Source organism: Carya illinoinensis, chromosome 3, assembly GCF_018687715.1.
Source record: "Carya illinoinensis cultivar Pawnee chromosome 3, C.illinoinensisPawnee_v1, whole genome shotgun sequence".
Classification (NCBI taxonomy): Eukaryota; Viridiplantae; Streptophyta; class Magnoliopsida; order Fagales; family Juglandaceae; genus Carya; species Carya illinoinensis.
The window spans coordinates 5,619,237-5,641,143 of NC_056754.1; the positions used below are offsets into that span (position 1 = coordinate 5,619,237).

The 21,907-nt window shown below is 39.9% G+C and overlaps 2 protein-coding genes across 5 annotated transcripts; both read right to left on the reverse strand.

Annotated features, from left to right (window-relative positions):
- Positions 1-405: 405 nt before the first annotated feature.
- LOC122302810 (KH domain-containing protein At4g18375-like) lies at positions 406-15,378 on the reverse strand. 4 transcript variants are annotated; one of them, XM_043114234.1, is made up of 8 exons: positions 15,229-15,378; positions 12,905-13,584; positions 4,707-5,180; positions 4,297-4,542; positions 3,952-4,164; positions 1,962-2,032; positions 1,797-1,878; positions 406-1,040 (listed from the first exon to the last, which is right to left on the reverse strand). In XM_043114234.1, the coding sequence occupies exons 2-8, from the start codon at positions 13,529-13,531 to the stop codon at positions 690-692; spliced, it is 2,064 nt and encodes a 687-aa protein (XP_042970168.1). In that variant the 5' UTR covers positions 13,532-13,584; positions 15,229-15,378; the 3' UTR covers positions 406-689. The 4 variants fall into 4 exon arrangements, with proteins under 4 accessions (XP_042970168.1, XP_042970172.1, XP_042970171.1 ...); XM_043114238.1 differs by having other exon boundaries at positions 1,962-2,017; positions 15,229-15,377; XM_043114237.1 differs by lacking the exon at positions 15,229-15,378 and adding an exon at positions 15,005-15,210.
- A 3,249-nt stretch (positions 15,379-18,627) lies between these two features.
- LOC122302811 (LOB domain-containing protein 41-like) lies at positions 18,628-20,304 on the reverse strand. The gene is made up of 2 exons (XM_043114239.1): positions 19,855-20,304; positions 18,628-19,659 (listed from the first exon to the last, which is right to left on the reverse strand). Exons 1-2 carry the CDS (start codon positions 20,042-20,044, stop codon positions 18,917-18,919), a joined length of 933 nt encoding a protein of 310 aa, XP_042970173.1. The 5' UTR covers positions 20,045-20,304; the 3' UTR covers positions 18,628-18,916.
- Between the last annotated feature and the right edge of the window lie 1,603 nt (positions 20,305-21,907).

Genomic DNA, 21,907 nt, shown 5'->3' on the forward strand with positions numbered 1-21,907 from the left:
AAAACCTCTCTCTCAACTCGTGAGCATCCATCTCCCCAGTCAAAAATAAATAAAGAAAACCATTGTTATCAACATGGACCGTCTTTCTTTTCCAGCACGGATCGGGCTTTTTATAGCTCAGACTCGGGCTTTAGAACTGGACTGCTCTAACAAAGAACCAAATGTTTCCGATGACCGACTCCATAAAATAAAATTTAGGGCCAATTACAATCAGTATTTCACTTACCCCACAAAATACAAACTACAATAAAAAAATGTTTTGAGGTAATTACATAAAAAGTTGCCTGGAAATTCCGAGTACCATAACTAAAGGGTTGCTCGTTGCTTGGTTTCAGACTGAATCTTTCAATCAGACTAGAATTGTGGCCAACCACGAGAATACACCACAATGCGTTACAACACGGATTTGTGAACAAATCTTAAAGATTTTAAACTCAAGGTGAATTGTCTATACAGGAATCCTAATATTGAACAACAATTTTTTAAATATTCTTGTACTGCTTGAAGATGCTTACAAGTTACAACTCCCCCAGGCACAGCAAAGCAGAAATGTTTCTTTCAGTTTACATCTAAATAATCTCCTCGTAAGTGAACCTCTATAAGCACCCGTCAGAATCCTATTTTAAGGAATAAAACTAACAAATTTAAACATAAGAATTAATTATGGTACAAAATTGCCGAATTCGCAGTTAGTACTGGTAACCTTGATACGCACTGATGTTGTGGTATGCGGCTTGAGGTACACTAACGTTGGGGTAGGATCCTGGCTGACCACTCAATTGGTAGGGGCTTTGCTGGGCGTTCAGGTTCTGGTGGGAGCCTTGGTAGCTTTGCTGAGCATTCATGTTTTGGTGGGAGCCATGCAGGGCATTCCTATTCTGGTAGGAGTTCTGCTGATAATTCATACTTTGTCCAGCAGAACCCATGAAAGACTGAAGAGTACTCTGTGCTGCATTTGAATGCTCAGAACCCCGGATCTTGGCAATACCTTCGGAGCCACCAACTTGAGAGTCTTGGTAATTCACTCTTGCTCCACCAACCTGAGCAACAAGTAGTAAATTTTTTAAGACTCCTAGATACAAAATTCACACTTGGAAATTCATAAATTAAGTGCAATTAAATTTGAGCTCAGCCATTTATAACAGAAAGAGAAAACAAAAACAAAAACAAAAAACTGAAAAAGGTAAGAGAGCAGAGCTAATGTCAGTTGTTATGTATATTTTCAATCTTACATCCATAGATCACAGGAAGGTAACATACAAAGAAAAGGGGAAGTGCAAGAGTACGAAATCAATTTACAAAGTAATAACCAGCTATTAACGAACTACATACAACAAAAACCAATCCAAAAAAACATCACAACCAATCAGGGGAAGGAGAGAGAGGGCAGCCGGGCAGGGAGGGTGAGGCCCCCACAACAGGATTTTATTTCAACGGACCATGGCATGTCCAAATGCACCCTAAAGATAAGGGTGGATAATGTCCTGATATTCAATTTTTACTTCATCCAATTTTCTCTGCACTAGTTATACAAGACAAAACCGACGCTACAGCATAGCATGGTGAGTAGCGAGTAGCAGCAAAGCAATAACCAATAGGAAACCAACACTTCTGGGTATGGAAGAAATAAAGATGCAGTAACCACACCAAAATTTCAGCATCTAGAACTATCTACTTTAATGCTTTTGTTCAAGTCAAAAATGGCTCTAGGAGTACTCTACAACCCCCAGTCAATTTTGTAGAGGTTATACCAAATTTCTACCCTTCTATTAGGCTGTAGGGTCGTGGCAACATACCTCACCAACATTGGAAATGTTGCTCCCTCCTGATCCAATATTTGAAATCTTAACATCCAAAGCAGTATTAATATTTGGGTATCTGAAACAAAAAGATGACCACCATCTCAATCATGCTTATTGATCATGAAGTTCACATAAATAAAAACTTGAATGGCATAATACCCAGCAGCAGCTGGCGGAACCGTATAGCTCTGAGGTTCATATTCATGTCCTTCAACCTTCAAGAGCATAAACTGTAATTCAGTTATCACAGGCGGGCATATATGTAGAAGTATATTAAATAGTAATAAACAATATGGGGAAACTTGTTCATGAGTTATGATCACATATTTAGAATAGAACAAATCAAATGTTACTCCACTACAACAACTATAACAACGAGGCATTTCAAGAAAGCTACTATTACAAATCAAGCAAATGCTTTCTAGAATGTCTACAATCCTAATGAGATCATTGATGTTGATTTCAACAATAAGGCCATCGTAATACAATCAACCACACAAAAAAAAGGTGACATAATCAACCTTAATGCAGTATTAAACCGGCTAAACTAGAAACATTATGCATGGGATTGGGTCCAATTGGACAAATAAAAAACCTTCCAAAAACCCATTTAACCATCAATGAAGTGACAAGTAGTACACAACTAGACATACTCAACAGAAGATAGGGGAGCGGGGTAGCTAGGGTGGCACAGTGGAAATGGCACCAAGTTACAACAGAAAGTAAAGAGGTAGCAGCCTACTCTTGTAGGAAATGCCTGAGTTTTCTTTAAGTAGTAAGTACAAAATGAGAATTGAAAGTAAGAATAAATTTTTTTTTTTTTTTTTTGATAAGTAATATTAGAATTGAAAGTAAGAATAAATTACTCTCCCTAATGTTTGGATGTTTTCCCCTTTTTCTTACACCCCAAATTTTCCTTTGTGACGATGTAAAATATCATCTGTGATTGATATTAACCACGGATAGTATGAGGAAAAGAGGTTTATTTGTGATTGATTGGTGCTTTATGTGTAAAAAAGAGGCGAATCTGTTAACCATTTTTTCCTTCATTGTGAGGTGGTGACGAAGCTGTGGAATGAGATTTTTGCAAGGATAGGCATTGCTTGGGTGATGCCTTTGCATGTGGCGGACTTTTTGGCTAGCTGGCAAGGTTCAGTGGGATGTGGAGGCAGTGCAGCAGTGTAGAGGATGATCCCCTTGTGTTTGTTTTGGTGCTTATGGTTACAGAGAAATGGGAGGTGTTTCAAAGATTGCGAATGTTCTATGGGGGAATTCAGGGATTTTTTCTTTAGCACTATAAGTTTTTTGGTGAAAAACCTTGTAAGGGATGGGAATATTTGTAATGTTTTGCCTTAGTTCTGTTTTGCTTTAGCTTGTATTTAGGTGTACTCACTTGTATACTTCCGTGTACTTGGGCTATGCCTATTTACTTGGAATATATTCTCTTATTATCTATCAAAAATATACATATATCATTTGTAATCCCTTCATCTTCTTGTCTTATGCTTGTTGGATATAGCTGGTAGGCATCTATGCTACGGCACTATTAGAGACTCCAGATCCAAATTAGTTCAGTCCAACCAAATCGCCTAGTAGCTTCCTCCATCACTGCCAGCCATTCAGATGCGGAAGGAGCAAGGAAAGAAGCAAGGAACAAGAAGAAAAGGAAATGCAATAGCTAAATGATGATGAGCAACATTGGTTAGTTAGAAACTGTGTTTGTGGAGGAAATCCCCCCAGAAGGGCTAAATGGCAGTCCTGCTCCTTAGGAGGTACCAATAAATGACTAGGCTCTTCTATGTATACTTCCTGTGTACTCAAGCTTTGCCTATTTACATGGATCAATAAACTTTTTACCTATCCAAAAAAAAAAAATTGACTACCCAAATCGAGCTTTTGTGCTTAAAGATTCCACTGACCTATAAAAGAAGTGGGCTGAATACTTGGATGCAGTAATACCTTTAACAAGTTATTCTCCCAATCTTACCATTATGCCTCTAAATATATTATAGATCAGACTCTTTTATGCCATAATTTTTATACACGTTACAACTAATGACCAAATAAAAAAATTAAAAATAAAATTAAATAAAAAAATCTTCTTACAAATGAGTAAATCACTTCTAAAAATATAGAGGAAAAAATGTACCATTAGCGGATCATATCTACCAGAGTTACCAGCTCCCATTGTGCCAGATGGTGGGAGTCCTCTACTAGGCATGTTTCCTGCATGACCATATCTCTGGGCAGGCCCAACAGGAGCAGTTTCTGCTCCGGCAGTTGCATCTCGCAGAGTTCTCACCCTGAGTCTTGATGCAATCTCTGCCAGTGCATCTTTGGCAACACCAAAGTTTCCAGATACCTGAATGACCCAAAGCTCAGGAATTAGTGCGGATGATTGCATACCCAGAAAAACCAAGTTAATCAGAGCAATGTTCACAAAAAATAGCATATAAACCAATAGATTGTAAAAATGCATGTTGCAACACTGCACCTGGACAAGCTCTTCATCTTCAGCGGCACACTTAGGCTTGTCATCTTTGGAGTAAACTCGAATGTCTGCCTGGGTTCTCCTTCTCATCTCATTAATAACATGACCCCCTTGTCCAAGAATGCAACCAACCTTACTCGATGGGACAAGAAGCCTGGTAATAATATTGCCTTTTTCAGAGTATTCACTAACTTTATTCTGAAGATGAAGAATTGCGTCAATGGTCTGTGATCTTGGGTTCCAGAGAGCCTGAAAAATTTCAAGTACAATGATCCACCAATGATTTTATTCCAACAAAACCCCATTGACAATAACAGTTCGTATACAGCAGGAAGCCCTTGTAAATAATGCCAATAAATAATATGAAGAGATGTAAGAGAGGGAGATGGTCATCATGTACAGAAAAGGCAGACCTCAAAAGCAGAGACACGAATCACACGTTCATCAGACTCGGTTGATGCATCCTGAACATGTATACTGCCTCCTGTCTCATGCTGCAACTGTTTTACATTAAAACCTCCCTTGCCAATCACCCCACCAATTCTCCCAGCTGAACATAAAATTTTCATAGAGAACTCAGCTGACGCTTCAGCTCCAGCTCCAGGAGGAACACCATTGAAACCCATTGGTTCAAATCCAGAATGCTGGTTTCCATATCTCTCCACCCACGGCCTGGGGGGCATACGGTGAGGACTAGAGTCCTGATGGGACCACATTGGATTTCCTGGTGGAAGCATACCAGGCATGGGACCTCCAGGAGGATGAAATCCTTGGCCTCCAAAAGGCATAGAGAAAGTCAGAGGAGATTTGTCTTTGCGTGGATTATGATGTAATTGAGTCGATACTTCATAAAGCGCTCTCTTTGCTACATCTGGTTTTCCAGATATCTGCAACACATACCTTCAAAAATTACAAATTGTTGGGTCCATGCAATATTGGAATTTTCTAAAACAAATTTCCAAATATGAGCATGTTCATGAGTAAAAACTGGAGGAAAGAAACAACAAATTGAACATTATTTTCAAGTACATGAACAAGGAAAACTTCACTTCACAACGTGTGCAAATGTGCATACGTGCACGTTTACCAATTCAATTCCTTTCTTTATATAAATAAGTAATCATATTTATAAACGAAATCTATTAAGATGCCATCCAATTACACAAGGAGTATACGGAAGAAAGACTGTAGCCATTTTACCAGCTTTTGTGGCAACCTGACACTAGATTCAATTAGTAGAGTTAATTGAGGACCATTTGGTTTACTGTTAAAAATGATTATTGGATTTATTTTCTCTCCGTACTGCATGCATGCACACACCCTTCTCTCCGGCGCCCCTCGCCGGAGTTGATCTCCCTCTTTTCCTCTAACTCCCATTTCCTCCTCCCTCAAATTTCTTTCTCTTCTTCTTTTACTTCTTTCCTGTTTATGATGGATGCGGCTAGGCATTTTCCGATTGAATCAAAAACTTTCTTCTTCGCAAAGGTGGGTGCCAACCTCTTTCGCATTACCGAAAGAAGCAGACGTATGGCCTTATTTTTACTCATTAACGGAACGTCAGCTACATGGGTGGTCAGAATGGTAATGGAGGCCACTGTTTCTCGTCGGCAAGAAGGTTTTTTCAGAAAGTTAAGGTTAGGCAGCGGGGTTCTCATTCTGCAACTCCTCAAAAACTCAAGGGGATGTTATCTCTTGTTGGAGGAATTTAACAATGATAGAAGAAAGGGCTCACTGATCATACCCGAGGGAGATAAGGGCTGTGGATTGGAGGGTTTTGCTTATCACCTTGAGAAGGTGGCAGAGTCTACGGTGGTTGAGTCCTCAAAACACCAGAAGGTGGTGGGGCACCTGGAGGGTGGGTCGCGTAAGGGAAGGACCGTTGGTCCAAACCTGGAACCAAGCACTTCAGCAACCTATGCATCGGTCCTGGTTGGCTCCTCGCCAAAACGTGGACATTCCCCTTACCCAGCAGTTGCTGGGGGGTCTTCTGATGAGTGCACAAACCTGGGGGATGTAGAAGGAATTTTATGGGCTGTCAGAGCTCAACTTTCAGGGGTCTTAGAAGAGGTTTCCTTCTTGGTGAAAAAGGTGGACCTGGGTTTGAGCATGATGATGGGACACGGTAGGGTGGTTGAGCTGGGCAGAAAGCATGGTGCTAAAAAGGACTTGCAGGAATTATCGGGAAGGTCAGTGAATATAGAGGAGACCATAGGACAGAGGGAACCTGTCTGCCCTCTATATCGGGCCTCAAGGTCCCGTTTGCAGGCTGCAAGCCCTAGCTACGGGTCACAAGGCCTAGCCCACAGAGCCTTACATGTGGGCAGGCTAGTTCCTACTGAGGCAGGCCTTGCCTATCCTCAGCCTCGGGCCGAAAGGCCTCTTGCACAGGCCGTAAGCCCACAAGGCTCAGTAAGGCCCTCCATCGAAGCCCAGCTCGTGGGCGGGTCAGCTGCAACTGAGGCAGGCCCTACCTGTCCTCAGCCTCGGGCCTTTGGACCCCTTCCACAGGCCTCAAGCCCAAAGGGCCCAGACAGGCGGGTCGGCCCCTCTCAGGCACCCGACACAGCCTTTGACCCGGTTCTCTCAAACGGGTCGGCTGCTTTTCACTCAATCAACGCTCCCCCACCGGCGGCATCTCAGGCCGACCACCCACCGGCGCAGAACGTCTCGTCGGCCACTGGCGAACCTTCCGACGTGGGTACGGAGCTTCATTCTCCACTGTTTTCGCCAGAAAACACGCACGGGTTGACCATGGATAACGCCTCTCAGGCTACCACCACCTCGCGGCCGCCACAGAACGGGCCGACGGCCTCAGACGAAGCCATACGTGGCACTCCGGAGCAGTTTCAGATCGTGGCAAGCAGATCCAAAGGGGCGGGGCCTTCGTCCACGCCTGGCCTTGACACAGGAGCAGTTCCCGAAAACCATTTCCTCTCTTTAGGTCTCTCTGAGACCTTGTCCAGGGTGTCGTGCACTGTGGAAGATGAGGTGGACGCCTCTTCTTTGGAAGGGGGGTCTTCAGATTTAGGATCCGAGGAACTACAGCTAGTGTGCAAGGAGTTAGGGGCTGGCTTTTTGTCCACTGTACCAGATGAATCCGAGGAACTACCTAGCCCACTTTGCTCTTTGCCACCAGAAGATTCTTCATCTGATTTACATTCGGATTGGGTCCTCAAGAAGGTGAACGACATGCGGCATTGCTTGGGTATATCCTGCGAAGGCTTTGAGGATCAGTTGCAAGCTTTACTCATCGCCATAAGCGCGGGTCAGCCTTCTTTGGCTAAATCTGTTGTTAAGAAAGACAGAGAACTTAAAAGATTGGCCTGTTCCATAAACTATGATGCAAGGGAGGGCAGCTCGTGTAGGGGAAGACTTAAAGATAGGGTGAATCTTGGTGATCCATGAAGCCAAAGATTCTAGCCTGGAATGTTCGGGGCTTAAATGACCCGAAAAAACGTCTCACAATCAAGAATCTTTTACGGGAATGGAAGGCGGATGTTATTTGTTTTCAGGAAACGAAACTAAAACATATTGATAGAAGCATCATTAGAAGCTTGTGGCATTGTTCGTATGCGGGATGGACCATTCTCGCCTCTAAGGGTGCTTCAGGGGGAATTCTGGTGTTGTGGGACAAAAGAGCTCTTAATCTCGTAGATGAATATGTTGGGGAATTCTCAATAGCTTGCTCTTTCTCTAATGTGGATGATGGATTTTGTTGGGGTTTTGCAGGTGTTTAAGGCCTAACTTTGATAGTAGCAGAAAATTTCTTTGGGACGAGATAGCTAGCCTTTGCAGTTGGTGGGATATACCGTGGTGTATAGAGGGTGATTTCAACATCACTCGGTTTCCGAGTGAGCGATCAGGGGTTCCTAGCTCGGATACAGCCATGGTGGATTTCTCCACGCTCTTGTTTGATCTAGACTTGGTGGATCTTCCCTTGGCAGGGGGAGACTTTACCTGGTCAAATGGAAGGGCATGGTCGCGTTTAGACAGATTCGTCGTTTCTTCCTCTTGGGAAGCCCACTTTTCCACTCTTTGTCAAAAGCGGCTCCCCCATCTTTGCTCAGATCATTTTCCCATTCTCCTAGATTGTGGAGGTATTCAAGAAGGACGCTGCTATTTTAAGTTTGAGAACATGTGGTTGAAGGCGGATGGGTTCGTTGAGAAAGTTAGCGCGTGGTGGGCATCTTACCAGTTCACAGGCACTCCTAGCTTTATACTCGCTGGGAAACTAAAAGTTTTGAAAAATGACCTAAGAAAATGGAATCTGGAAGTCTTTGGGAACGTCAATGACCAGCGGAACAAACTCTTCATGGAACTACAACTTTTTGATGAAAAAGAAGTAGAAAGGAGTTTATCAGATGATGATAGGGCAAGAAAATTGACTGTCGTTGCTGAACTGAAAAAAGTTACTGCTATGGAGGAGATTATGTGGAGACAAAAATCACGGGCCCTTTGGTTGAAGGAAGGGGATAGGAACACAAAGTTTTTTCATAGAGTTGCAAATTCTCATCGAAGAAATAATGCTATAGAGGTCCTCCATGCGGATGGCGGAGTCTTACTGGGTAGAGACGTCATCAAGGAGCATATTGTCTAGTACTATGAGAAGCTATTGACAGAGCAATACACTTGGAGGCCCAAGGTTGACGGGCTAGCATTCGATACCATTGACCACTCAAGTGCGGCTTGGTTGGAGAGGCCTTTTGATAAAAGCGAGGTTCTTGGAGTGCTAAAAGGTATGAATAAAGATAAAGCTCCGGGACCTAATGGTTTTTCTATGGCTTTCTTTTATGCTTGTTGGGACGTTGTTAAAGAGGATCTTATGAAGGTCTTTATTGAATTTCTTTCTCTCATGAAATTCGAGAAAAGCCTCAATGCCTCTTTCATTGCCCTCATTCCCAAGAGGGTAAGGTCGGTGGAAGTGAATGATTTCCATCCCATAAGTTTGATAAGTGGGGTCTACAAAATCATTTCCAAAGTTTTAGCGAAGCGGCTGAGTGAAGTCTTGGGAAAGATCGTCTTGAAGTCCCAAAACGCTTTTGTGAAGGGAAGGAAAATTCTTAACTCAGCCCTTATCGCCAATGAGTGCCTAGAGAGTAGAATCCGATCCGGCATTCCAGGTATCTTATGTAAACTAGACATGGAAAAGGCTTTTGATCATGTGCATTGGGATTTTTTGTTGTATATCCTTGGTAGGTACGGCTTTGGGGCACGATGGTGTCAGTGGATAAAGCACTGTATCACAACAGCCAGATTCTCTGTTTTGGTCAATGGCACACCTGAAGGCTTCTTCAACACTTATTGGGGTTTGAGACAAGGGGATCCTCTCTCCCCGCTTTTGTTTATTCTGGTCATTGATGTGCTAAGTAGAATGCTTGGAAGGGCGGTGGAAAGGGGTTTTCTCTCTGGTTTCACGGTGGGTGGTTCCACACATGGCAGCTTGACAGTTTCCCACCTCCTCTTCGCTGACAATACTTTGATTTTCTGTAACCCAGATCAGAAACAGTTCCGCTCTTTACATGCACTTCACCTATGCTTTGAAGCTATATCAGGCCTTAAGGTGAATTTATCCAAGTCGGAAGTAGTCCCCGTGGGCTCGGTCAACAACCTAAGTACGGTGGCAACCATCCTGGGCTGCAAGGTTTCATCCTTGCCTATGAAGTATCTTGGACTCCCTTTGGGGGCCCCTCATAAATCTAAGACAGTGTGGGAAGGGATTATTGAGAAGATTGAAGGCAAACTGGCAGGGTGGAAGAGAATCTACTTGTCAAAGAGGGGGAGAATCACACTTATAAAAAGTACGTTATCTAACCTTCCAACGTACTTTCTCTCTTTATTCCCTGTGCCAGCAGGAGTGGCGAATAGACTGGAGAAGATTTTTCGGGACTTCTTATGGGGAGGTTTAGAGGACACAAAGAAATTCCATTTGATCAAATGGAATAAAGTATGCACTCCTCTGTCTTGCGGTGGCTTGGGCATAAGGAATTTGAGAACCTTCAATAAGGCTCTCCTGGGTAAGTGGTTATGGCGGTATCATCTTGAGGGAGACGCTCTATGGAAGAATATCTTAGAATGCAAATATGGAAGCGTGTGGGGTGGCTGGTGCACAAAGGAAGTAAGAGGAGCTTATGGTGTGGGAGTATGGAAACTTATTCGGAACGGATGGGACGACTTTCGTGGTCATTGCAGGTTTGTGGTGGGAAGGGGCACACAAATTAGATTTTGGCATTATATTTGGTGTGGTGATGTCACTCTAAAAAACGCTTTCCCTTCCATCTATAGGATAGCGTTTGATCAGAATTCCTCAGTGGCTGACAATATGTGCCCTACCGCTGATTCCATACATTGGTCTGTGAGATTCTCTAGAGCAGCACAGGATTGGGAGTTGGGCATCACTGACTTCTACAGCGCACTACATGACTTGAAGATTAGGGCTGGAGGGGAAGATAGACTATTATGGACGTGCACAGGGAATAAGAAATTTTCAGTCCGTTCGTACTATAAGGCCTTATTAAATCACACACCAAATGCCTTCCCCTGGAAGAACATTTGGAGAAGCAAGATTCCCCTCAAGGTTGCTTTCTTTGGGTGGGTGGCGTCTCATGGTAAAATACTAACGGTGGACAAGCTAAGGAAACGTGGACTGTTCATAATGGATTGGTGTTTCATGTGCAAACACAATGGTGAATCAGTGGACCACCTCTTCCTTCATTGCGACGCGGTTAAAGTTTTGTGAGATGAGATCCTCTCGAGGCTGGGCATTGCTTGGGTCATGCCACAAAGGGTGATCGATTTACTGTCTTGTTGGCAAAGGCTAAGAGGGAATCGACAGATTGCAGCTGTATGGAAGATGGTACATTTATGCTTAATGTGGTGCACGTGGACCGAAAGAAATGGCCGCTGTTTTGAGAATAAGGAACGCTCAGATGCTTTTCGAGCTTTTTTCTTTCACACTCTACTCCTTTGGGCATCTACTATTGTTTTGACTAGAACGAGTCTACATGACTTTTATGCTACTATCCGTAGCACTTAGATTGTAACTAGGCTCTTTCTTGTATACTCCCTGTGTACTCGGGCTTGGCCTATTTACGTGGATCAATAAAATTTATTTACTTATAAAAAAAAAAAGAGTTAATTGAGCACAGCCACAGTTGCCACCCCAAAATGTTATCATTTTCAAAAAACAATGAGAGAAAAAGAAACATTAAAACTACCAAAGAGTCATATTTGGCGCCCAACAATCAGGTTAAATGACATTCCTGGTATCGTCCCAATTTGAGACCCAAAGAACTAATGCTTCTAAAGCTAAAACAAACATGAAAATAGTTTTTGTTACTCCAAATTAACATTTTGGGCACCTGAGAGTCAGGTATACATATTTTTTTGGAGAGTAAACAGCAAAGGCAAGGAGGAACAAACTCATGCCTCAGCCAAAGCTGGGGAAAAAGAAGGCATCTAAGCAGCAAACCAAGTACTAATAGATAATACCACGATGCCAAAAGCCCATTGACAACCAACCATGCCACTATTTTGTCAAGCCCGATGTGTAACTCACAACAAATCCACAGCCTAGAACACAGTCAAACAAAGTGATGCTAAGAAATAACTATTGAGACTATATTCTGGAATTCTGAAACCACAAGCAAGAACCCCAGTTAGTTCATCTGACTCCCAATATCAAAAGGCTATTTTTCTGATAAGGAAACCCTGTCCTAACTGGTGAGAGAATCAGCATGCGCATAAGGCAAGATATCTCCAGTAACTTCTACAAATTCCAAACAATTAAAACAGCCACACACTGTCAACCAGTACAGGGAAGGAAATGTCTCCTACATATCTAGTCAAAAGGGTTAGAGGAACATCCATAAAAGATGAGCCATTAAGCAACACATGCCATACATAAAGATTGGCACATTAAACTTACATCACAATCATGTATCAGAGACTAAAGGTAAGTTTCATTCTCTTTTCCATCAAATCAACTCATATCACATTTTCTGTTTGAGTAAAAAATTTCCTGTTATTCTTGGTATTAACTTAAATTGTAAAGATCATTAAATGCAGTGTATACAATACTATAATCCCTGCCTTGTTAATGTGGACACCTCTGTAGAGCCTATAAGAAAAGACAACTTATTATCATTGAGCCAAATCACCTCAATTAATTAAAAAATTAAACAAGAGAAAAAGCAATTCGCAATCGAGTTAAACAAGCTAAACCTTAACTAAGGTCATTACTCCGTGTCGGTCCCTTGACTAAGGTCCTTGTAGGGAAGAACCAGATAGAGCCATATCATTCAACTAACCCCTTATTGTAACCAATAAAAAAAGAGTAATGATTGTACAAGCCCCTAATAGACAAGCCCTAGGCAATCCTTTTGTAAAAAAGTGGACCCCACCATGAAAAAGTGTAAAAAACCTATTCTTTTTTAGTGGGACCCACTTTTTTACAAAGGCCTTGCGCAGCGCTTGCATGCTTTAGGCTTGTACCTCGCATTACTCATAAAAAAATGCATGTTACTATGTCAATTCTGGTACATCAAATTTGCTTCATATGCTAAAAAATAGAAGGAATACATAAAATGAAAGGCGCAAACAGCAGAAACCTTACCTGCACCAATTCATCGGTGCCCATAGCACATGCAGGAAGATGGTCTGCAGGGAGAACACGAATATTTGCACCCGTCTCACTCCGCAATCTTTGAATAACATCACCACCTTTGCCAAGAAGACATCCTACCATATGATTTGGAACTAAAAGCCGTGCAGTGACAACACTGTTATCATTATCATCATCAAATGTCATGCCACCAAAGAGATCCTCCTCAATAATCCTGTCATGAACTTTTAAAAGGGCATCCTGGGCAGCACATAGAGGCTCCAAGGGCTCCAATTCATTCTCCCCAGATGAATCTTTACCATTCTGCTTACCTGAAATTTTCTTTGGAGAACTATATATAATAATCACTCTCTCGTCGGAGCCAGGAACAGAATCAGCAACTGTAATCTTTGCCTGCGTCTCTTCTCTCAAGGCTTTGACTATGCTGCCACCTTTTCCAATAACACCACCAATTTTTCTAGAAGGACACAGTATACGGTAGACAGTGTCCACAGGTTGAGAATTCCCTGAAGACTGTTCACGGCTTGAATTATTCCATCTTCCTTTCTTGTTGTCTCCTCTCTTCTTAAATTGGATGCTGGGGGTTTTCTTGAAAAAACTTCGTTTGTTCCCATCCATACTCCCAACAAAATTGATGCTATAAATGCACTCGACTGGAACAAGATTAATACCTTAAAAATAACCAAAAATATATCATGATCATTATATATATATATATATATTAAGTAATCGAAGTTTATTGATAAAGATAGGCATAGCCCAAGTACACAAGATGACATACAAGAGATAGGACCTATCTAGGTCGAGGTAGTGGAAACAAGAAATTCATGAAATTTAGGCCATTAAAATCTATATATATTTGTGTGTGTGTAAGGGTCTCTGTGTGTGTTTTGGGGGGGTGGGGGTGGGTGTGTAAACGCAGTGTACACTATTTTTATCAATCCTTCTCTGAGGGTGTGATGCCATTGAAACCATATGCACGAAGCTTAGAGAATACAAGTGCAATATCTTAAAGCTTTTTGCTTTTATACCCTTCAGTCTAACCATTTTCAATCTCTAAACCTAAGCATTCCTATAACAAAAGCCCCAAACTTCTCTCCCATCAATGAGCAACAAAACACTGTTCTTGGATTACTGCTCATAAAACCCAAACAGCCCCAATTTTCTTCCTTTCTCTCCATACTATGTCACAAAGTCAACATTTTATTCCAATCCACCCTTTGCCACTTCCAACAAATGGTAGTTTTTTTTTTTTTCGTATAAGTGAAATGTTATCAGTATGAAGTATATGATACACAGCTAGAAAAAGAAAATAATTAAATCTGGAAACTCATAATTTTTCATCACTAGGAGACTGAAATCCACACAATTGAGCCTAACACACTAGCTTGGGTCATTGGAAGTCTGCTTTCAGGATACAATAATCAAGATTCGCATAACAGGGTTTCTAACTCAGTATTATATCTTTTATCGGCTCTATTTAAAACAAAAAAAAAAACTAAAAGCAAGATAACATCACTTTCCTGATGCCATAGCCACTTCATATTTGTTTTAATATCATTGCCAAAAATGCAAAATAAACATTATTGCACAAAAAATGTTAGAAAATCCACCATTTGAAAAGAAAAATAGCTAAGATTAAACAATGGCAAGAAAAAATTATATGCCAATAGATTCTTTGATAAGGATACAAATTCTACCACTCCGCAATCCTAGTTAAACACTGCAACCTCGTTCATGCATCCGTGGAGTTCCACAGATTGAAAAGGATAAGTACAACAAACCTATCAGCTGTGGTCTCTACTACAAGCCCGTGTCCTAGGGCTTTATTTAGTTTCTGGACTTGTCCTATTCAATCACCAAACCAGAAATGAATACAAACATATATATATATATAAACATACAGACACTGCCCGTTATTTAGTATTATAAATCACATGCACCCCACACAATGGGAAAAACTGAATATGCAAAGCAAATTCAAGCACCATAAATCACAGCGATACCGATTGGCGATGGATATAAAAGAAGCAATGCTCGTAATTTGTCGGTACTAATTACGAGATTACAAATTGAAGATTCAGAAATTACAAATTGAAAATTGAATGGAACAAAGGTTGAGCTAAATCTTTGAAGTTCCACTTGAAATTAACCCATTTTTTCAAGAGCCATCGGGAGAAATTAGAGAATATCTATTTACGTAAACAATGAGCTCCGAAAACAGAATAAATCAATTTTTGCAAAAATAAATAAGTTACGAATAAACAAACGATAGAAAGAAGTTAGGGTTCTGGGATAGAGAGCGAGAGAAGTACCTGGGGCGTGACACAGACGGAGTAAAAAGTCAGTGCCCCTCGCTAGACAGAGAGAGAGGGACAGAGAAAGATGTTATTAGGGCTTTCTACTAGCGAATTGGGGTGACGTTTGTGAAGAATGGAACCTGGCCCATTTTCATGCTTATACTGCATGAAGGCCGAAATTGTGTGTATTATGGGCCGCTCTAAAAAAACAAATGAAACCAACATAATTTTAGGTACCAATTTACAGTAACTTCCATTTTTTTTTTTATAAATTAAAAGAAAATAATTTTTATAAATTTAGGATGAGAGCAGTTTTAAGTAAGAATTTCGAAACAAAAGTGGCCTTCACTTGAAAAAACATACTTTTTATGTTGGATCCTGCTCTTTTCTAAATCTATATGAATTTACATGCTTTAAATTTGTATCTGGCATAACGGCATTACTCTTAATATATATTAAATACATACCCTGATGAGAGAAATAATGTTATTTTTAATAACTACAGTTTTATTTTTCAAATTTAATAACTATAGTTTTTTATTTTTTTAATATAGGGAAGAGGAGGTTTCGAATTCAGGTATTTTATTTAAAAAATTGGATCGTATATTATAAGGTCATCAAGCTCTTAGAGTATAGTTGTAACGACAGTTAGGAACAAAAAAAAAAAACTCGCTAGAGTCGCAGTGCAGAAATAAATAAAAAAGGTCTAATGGGTATCACAAAATAGTTAAAAGGTGGATATATTCTTAGGCCAAATTAAGAAGGAAACTAGCGTTCCAACAAAGCAGCTTGCATGTATTCCACCTGGTGGAGTATGAAATTGTGGTTTGAAGTTGCTGTCGGTAAACGGCGACGAAGATTTCCACTTCAACATCCTTTAGATCCGCAATTAATCAAAATCAAGAATTAATTAAATAGTTGTAGGGGTGGCAATATCTTACACGATCCGTTAACCCAACACGAACACGACACAGTAATAGCGAATTAGGGTTTAGTATTAACGGATTCGAGTCAAAACAGGTTGACCCGTTAAGACACGATTGCTTAACGGGTTAATAACGGGTCAACCCGTTATGACACGTTAAGAAAGTTAAAATTATAATTATACTCTTATACATAAAAGTAAAATTGTTAGAATTTCAATATCGATATTTTTATTATTTGGATTGTAATTTTGGACTTGTATTTAGGTTTATAATTTTTATAAATATTGTGATTTTTAAATTTATATAAAATTATGTTAAATTTAATCAAGTCAAATTGGTTAATTTCGGGCCTATTTAATCTATTTATATAAACAGTTTGAAATAGGTCATATTGTGTTGTGTTAACCTATTTCGTAATATTCACTAATGGGTTAAAACGAGTTGACACGATACGACCCGCTATGTTAACGGGTCGTGTTAGGGTTTAAGATTTTGACACGATAAGCTTAACGGGTCGGGTTAGGGTTGAGCTATATAGTATAATATATATGTTTTGACACGACATGAACACGACTCGTTAACACAATTTGACACCCCTAAATAGTTGAAATATTTCATGAATCGATCTAAACTTTCACGTCTCCAAAACAGAACACGTGCCTGAAGTAGACACGATCCCAGCTTCATGTTGCAACTAAAAATTTATATAGTTTGATAACCGGTCTATATTTATAGAACTGTAAAGAAGTAATGATGAAACATATTTATATAATTTGAAATATATTTATATTTTTCAGTTTTAATCGAATGTCAATTAATTAAGAAAAAAAGTAACCAAGTTTAAAATTTTGACAAAATTATAAAATTGTCAAGTCCTAAATAAAAAGGTCTAAAAGTACTAAGTTAATATATGTTGTAATATTATTAGCTTGAAAAACAAGAACGGATAGGATAAATATAACATACAAATAATCTATTTTTCTTTTATTTGTTCAGCTTCTAAAAGCTTGATTTTCTTTTTCTTGGCTAATATATACAAACCACAAATGTATATTAATATTATGAAATTATTATTATAAATATTATATATATATCAAAAGAAATATGTTAAAAATTTATTAGGTCATAAAATTTAATTAATATAAATATTTTATATTAATAACATATGATCAAACAAATTACAAAAATTCATATTTAATATTAGAGTTTTATGTTTTAATTATAATATAAAAGTATTTCATTAATGACATATAATTATATATATATTATATATATATAAGTATTTTATTATTTATATAATATTAAAAGTTTAATTTATATATATATATATATATTTTTACACTTCCAACCAGTTTTTACAGTATAGAAATCAATTTCAATTGGGTCGATCAACGGGTCCAGACACTTTTTTCAGTTTTCCGATTTAAACTTTCATTTCTAACAATACACATTTGGCCTAACTGCTTCTAGTTAAAAATAAAAGAAAAGAAACAATAAACAAACTAGACTGAATTCGACAACTATCGACACTTACACTACCAAACGTCTATGGTACAAAATGCTAGGTTTTTTTAAGGAGACCGATATCATTTTTCACGTCACATCAATATGAAAAGAAAATCTAAATAAATATAAATTAATAATGTTATATATAATCTAAAGTGTATAAACATGATTCAGTCACTTTAAAAATAATAAAATCTATTATTAAAAAATTAATTTATTTTTAAAAACAGTTTTATATTTATTTATTTTATTTAAAATTAGTACACTTACATACTTACATTGTAATTATAATTTCTCATATACATAATTTCTCATATACAGTTATTCTTTTTAACTTAGTGGCTAAAGCTCACATAAATGATAAAATTTAATTTATGAGATTTATATATTAAGATTTATCTTTTATGACATTTTATTAAATATACTCTATACTAAATTAAATTATGTAATATAAACATTTTATTAAATATACTCAACACGTTTGAGAATATAATTTTCCTATAAGAAATTAGTCGATTTCATGATATAAACATACAAGAGGTGTAGTTGAACTGGTACTCAAATTTCAAGACGTTTTTACCTTGAACAAGAGACAAGCACAAATACTGAAAAACAAAAAAGTAATGGGATGGTTCCCAAAACTATCTGCAGCTGCCAAGACAGCAGGAAGATGAAGAACAATTACAAATGTAAAGCATGCATTCGTCAACAGGCAACAACCATACGGCCACCCTCAAAAGACATGCATTCGTCACCTTGCCTTGGGAGTGCAGAACCGACGCACCAAGTACAAACAAAACTCTTTGAATGCGCAATCCAGTTAATTTGTACTAGTATTTACTGCACACCTTTTTTCCAACAGTACTTTTTGCTGAACAGGCGTGTGCATGGTATTACGCTCCGAAGAACAACCCAAAAAAAAAAAAAAAAAAAGCCAAAATCTGAAACAACATGCATTGAAGATTTGGTATCAATCCAGATAGGGATCCTAAATGCCAGATAAATTTAAGAAGTGATGTAAAAGCTCACCAACAGCAAAGGATTTTTTTCCAATCTGTTCATTTACCGCTCCTATATTTGCAACAACATTTGTACACCTCAATGCAAAGGGTAAAAGGACAGGCCGAAAAGAGAAGAAAAGAGTACTACACTCTAAAGAAAGTCCCCCAATAATTTGAGAGAAATTAAAAGGAAAGGAAGGGTCATGATCTCTTCTATGTAAATGGACAATATTGCCAATCTGAGCCGTCAAAACTGGAATTTTTGACTCGTTAATTTGTTTGCTTTGGCTTCAACCCTAAAACCGGATAATCAAGCCCCAGCTCCATCTTACATGTGCCGAAACCGGTACTGGAGCCACCAACACAGGCCTCAACCTTTCTCTTCTTCACTGGAACCACGTGATTGGCACGCGACACTGGCTCGAGTCCAAGGGTCAATTCCAGGCCTATCTCACTGTCCTGACCTTGCTCGTTAGCCTTTGGGCCGGACTCCGGCTCCGAAAGAAACAACACCGAAGCCTCGGCGGTCTCAACGGAGATTATACTCTCGGTTTCTTTGCTCTCGCCCTCCACGTTAGCGGCCAGCTCGGACTGGTGGCTCAGCGACGACTCGTGGCTGGTCGACCTGTTCAACTCCTGCGTACAGCACCCACCATCCCATTTGGGCTTCACGTCCAGAGACGAGTCTTCAGCGGCACCAAGCCCAACCTTGCTCGCCCTCGGCTTGATCACGGAGCGCTTGAAACGGCACCTCGTCTTGACCCGGTGGAGATCGTTGGACGCGGCCGAATTCTCGTCCTTCGACACATGACGAATGTCATAGGCCTTGAGGGGTGGTCCATGGTCGCTCGCCGCAGCTTCGGAGGTGATAGGGGTGATCGGCGCACCCTTTAGCACGGCTTCCACCGCGGATTGGCAGAGCTGCCAACTCCCCGACCATAACAACCCGACTGACCCATAAATCGGGTTCACTATCCTCCCACATGCCTCATATAGCAAGGACCTGAAAATCGCTGTAACCCCAAAAAAATATTATTAATCTTTACTTCTCCGAATGTGATTGGGAATATATGAATCCCTATAGTTTCTAGGAAAATAAAAATGCATAAACATAATGGACCAGAAAATAATATGACAGGTTCAACTCTGAAGCATCTTTTTTTGGATCGTACAAGAAAAGGAAGTGATAATGGGGCATGGGGGCTAACCAGGGCGAAGGTGTTCGGGGCCAGCGTTGATGAGGTTCATAAGGCCAGCGCGGCCGTAGAACTTAGCAAGGAACACTGTAGCGTTGGCTTGGGACTCGGGGCTCTTGATCCACATCAAACAAGGCCTGATACTGCAATTTTCGCTGCATCCCTTGCGTAGGACCCGGCACCCATTGCAGCTCATACGCATTTTTGTACAAACCGATTAAAGCACAACACAGAAGGGATATATAGAAACTGGAGAGAGAGAGAGAGAGAGAGAGAGTTGTGGGTTTTGGGAATCTGGAGGAGAATAACAAGAAGGATGTGTGGGTATATAAGCGAAGCGATTGTAGGGTTGCCAAAAGAACGAAGATTCTAAGATTATTGTTGTGGTAGGGGGGCCGCTGGGTTTTCAGGACCTGGCCAGGATACGCAGTTGTTTTTAGGTTTCCTGAAACACTGGTTTCCACATTCAAGGAGGTTGGGCATTGAACCACTTTAAAAAAACGAAGTATAAGAAAATTAATAAAAAACAAAACATATGACTCATAGTACCGCTCTCACTCTTGGCGCGTACATCCAAACCCCCAATCATGGGAACCTGAACAATGTCCCCATTGGGACGTAAACCCAGTGGAGTTGGCAACAAAACTTTTATGACAGCAACTTTTGGCTTTGTGCTCGAAGATTGACCTTGGCTGGATACTTTAATTGCAATCCTTACCAAGGGGAGAGAGAGTAACGGTTGAGGAGGGTAAGATAGTAACTTGGCTGGAAAGAAGACGAAAGTGGAAGGGGGTAGCTGGAGCGATGTCGTGGAGGGCGGCATGCAAGTGGGTACAAAAATTTAGGAAGGAAGAGAGCGGCGCGTGGCAGACACGTTATGGTGTCAGGGTGCGGTCGAATCGCCACATATCGTGGGGGACCTGGCCCCACCTGGAGCTCCAAGCAGTATTTTTTAATAAAAACATAAAAAAGCTCCTGGTTTCCGGGAAGTCGTATTGGGTCTAAAACTGCTATTGTAAGCAAAACCTGTGACCGGTTTCAGGTTTTGGTTGTGGGACTGTGGGCGGGCGCAGTAGAAGACCTATTTAAGCCAACGGTTTTGCTTTCTCTCTCATCAACGTCCTCTCTAATTTCATGCTTATCTCCTACTTTGAGGTCAAACTTGAGGATTATCCTACGTGGGGTTAAACAAACAAGACCCACGTGAAAACTACCTGCAATTACCCCGTAGGTTACCTTCTTAAAAAAACAACTACTGTCAAATGTCAATCACTAACCGTGGCCCCGATATATGCGCATCTACTAGAATGTCAAAAATGTCTTCAAACCAGATCATTATTTTTTAATTGTGTGGACTTAACATTCACATGTCCATATATAAAGAGAAATTTTTTAACTTATGACGGTATATTTAATTTACACTCCAGCCCCCCGTTATGTGACAATCGGATTCTATCAAATGAATCGGCTCCTCTCCCTCAATTCAATATCTTCCATTTTTCATTCATAGTTATTCCTCCCGCAAGGAATTGAAGTCCCATCTCCGCTACGAATCTCTTCTCCTCGCTTCATAAGACAATCAAAGTATAGACTTCCCAAAACTCGACCTGTGTCCCAAAATCTCCTCCACTCTTCTCTCTATGAAAATTTTTGAGATATATATATATATATGTATGTATATGTCATCCGGGTTGGACTCCATTGTGCACAGCAGCCAAAAGTGAAAGAGCCAATGCACAATAACTGAAATGAAAGAGTTGATTCTACCTGATCCTTACTCTATCACCCTCCTTTTTTTATTCTCTGTAATTCTAGGATAAACACATACATTTGAAGACTGAGAACACGTCCCCTTGCATCCAGATCCGCATCTCCCGAAGGCAAGATTAATTTTCCTAACCACATAATCTTCTTCAAATTGTTTATACAATAATTTTAAATATATGATATAGTACTATGTTTGTGTTTTATCATACTCTGTGTTGATAATTATACAACCTTTTATCAATTTGACTAATAAGAAGTATGTGATATAGGGGATGTAAAAACAAGAAGTTTCACTAGC

Coding starts and splice junctions, on each gene's coding strand:
- LOC122302810 (XM_043114234.1), bottom strand. CDS start 13,531: ATGGATGGGAACAAACGAAGTTTTTTCAAGAAAACCCCCAGCATCCAA. Junction 5,181..12,904: donor GCACCGATGAATTGGTGCAG/GTAAGGTTTCTG, acceptor TATGTGTTGCAG/ATATCTGGAAAACCAGATGT. Junction 2,033..3,951: donor GTAGATATGATCCGCTAATG/GTACATTTTTTC, acceptor ACTGAATTACAG/TTTATGCTCTTGAAGGTTGA.
- LOC122302811 (XM_043114239.1), bottom strand. CDS start 20,044: ATGCGTATGAGCTGCAATGGGTGCCGGGTCCTACGCAAGGGATGCAGC. Junction 19,660..19,854: donor CCCCGAACACCTTCGCCCTG/GTTAGCCCCCAT, acceptor TTGGGGTTACAG/CGATTTTCAGGTCCTTGCTA.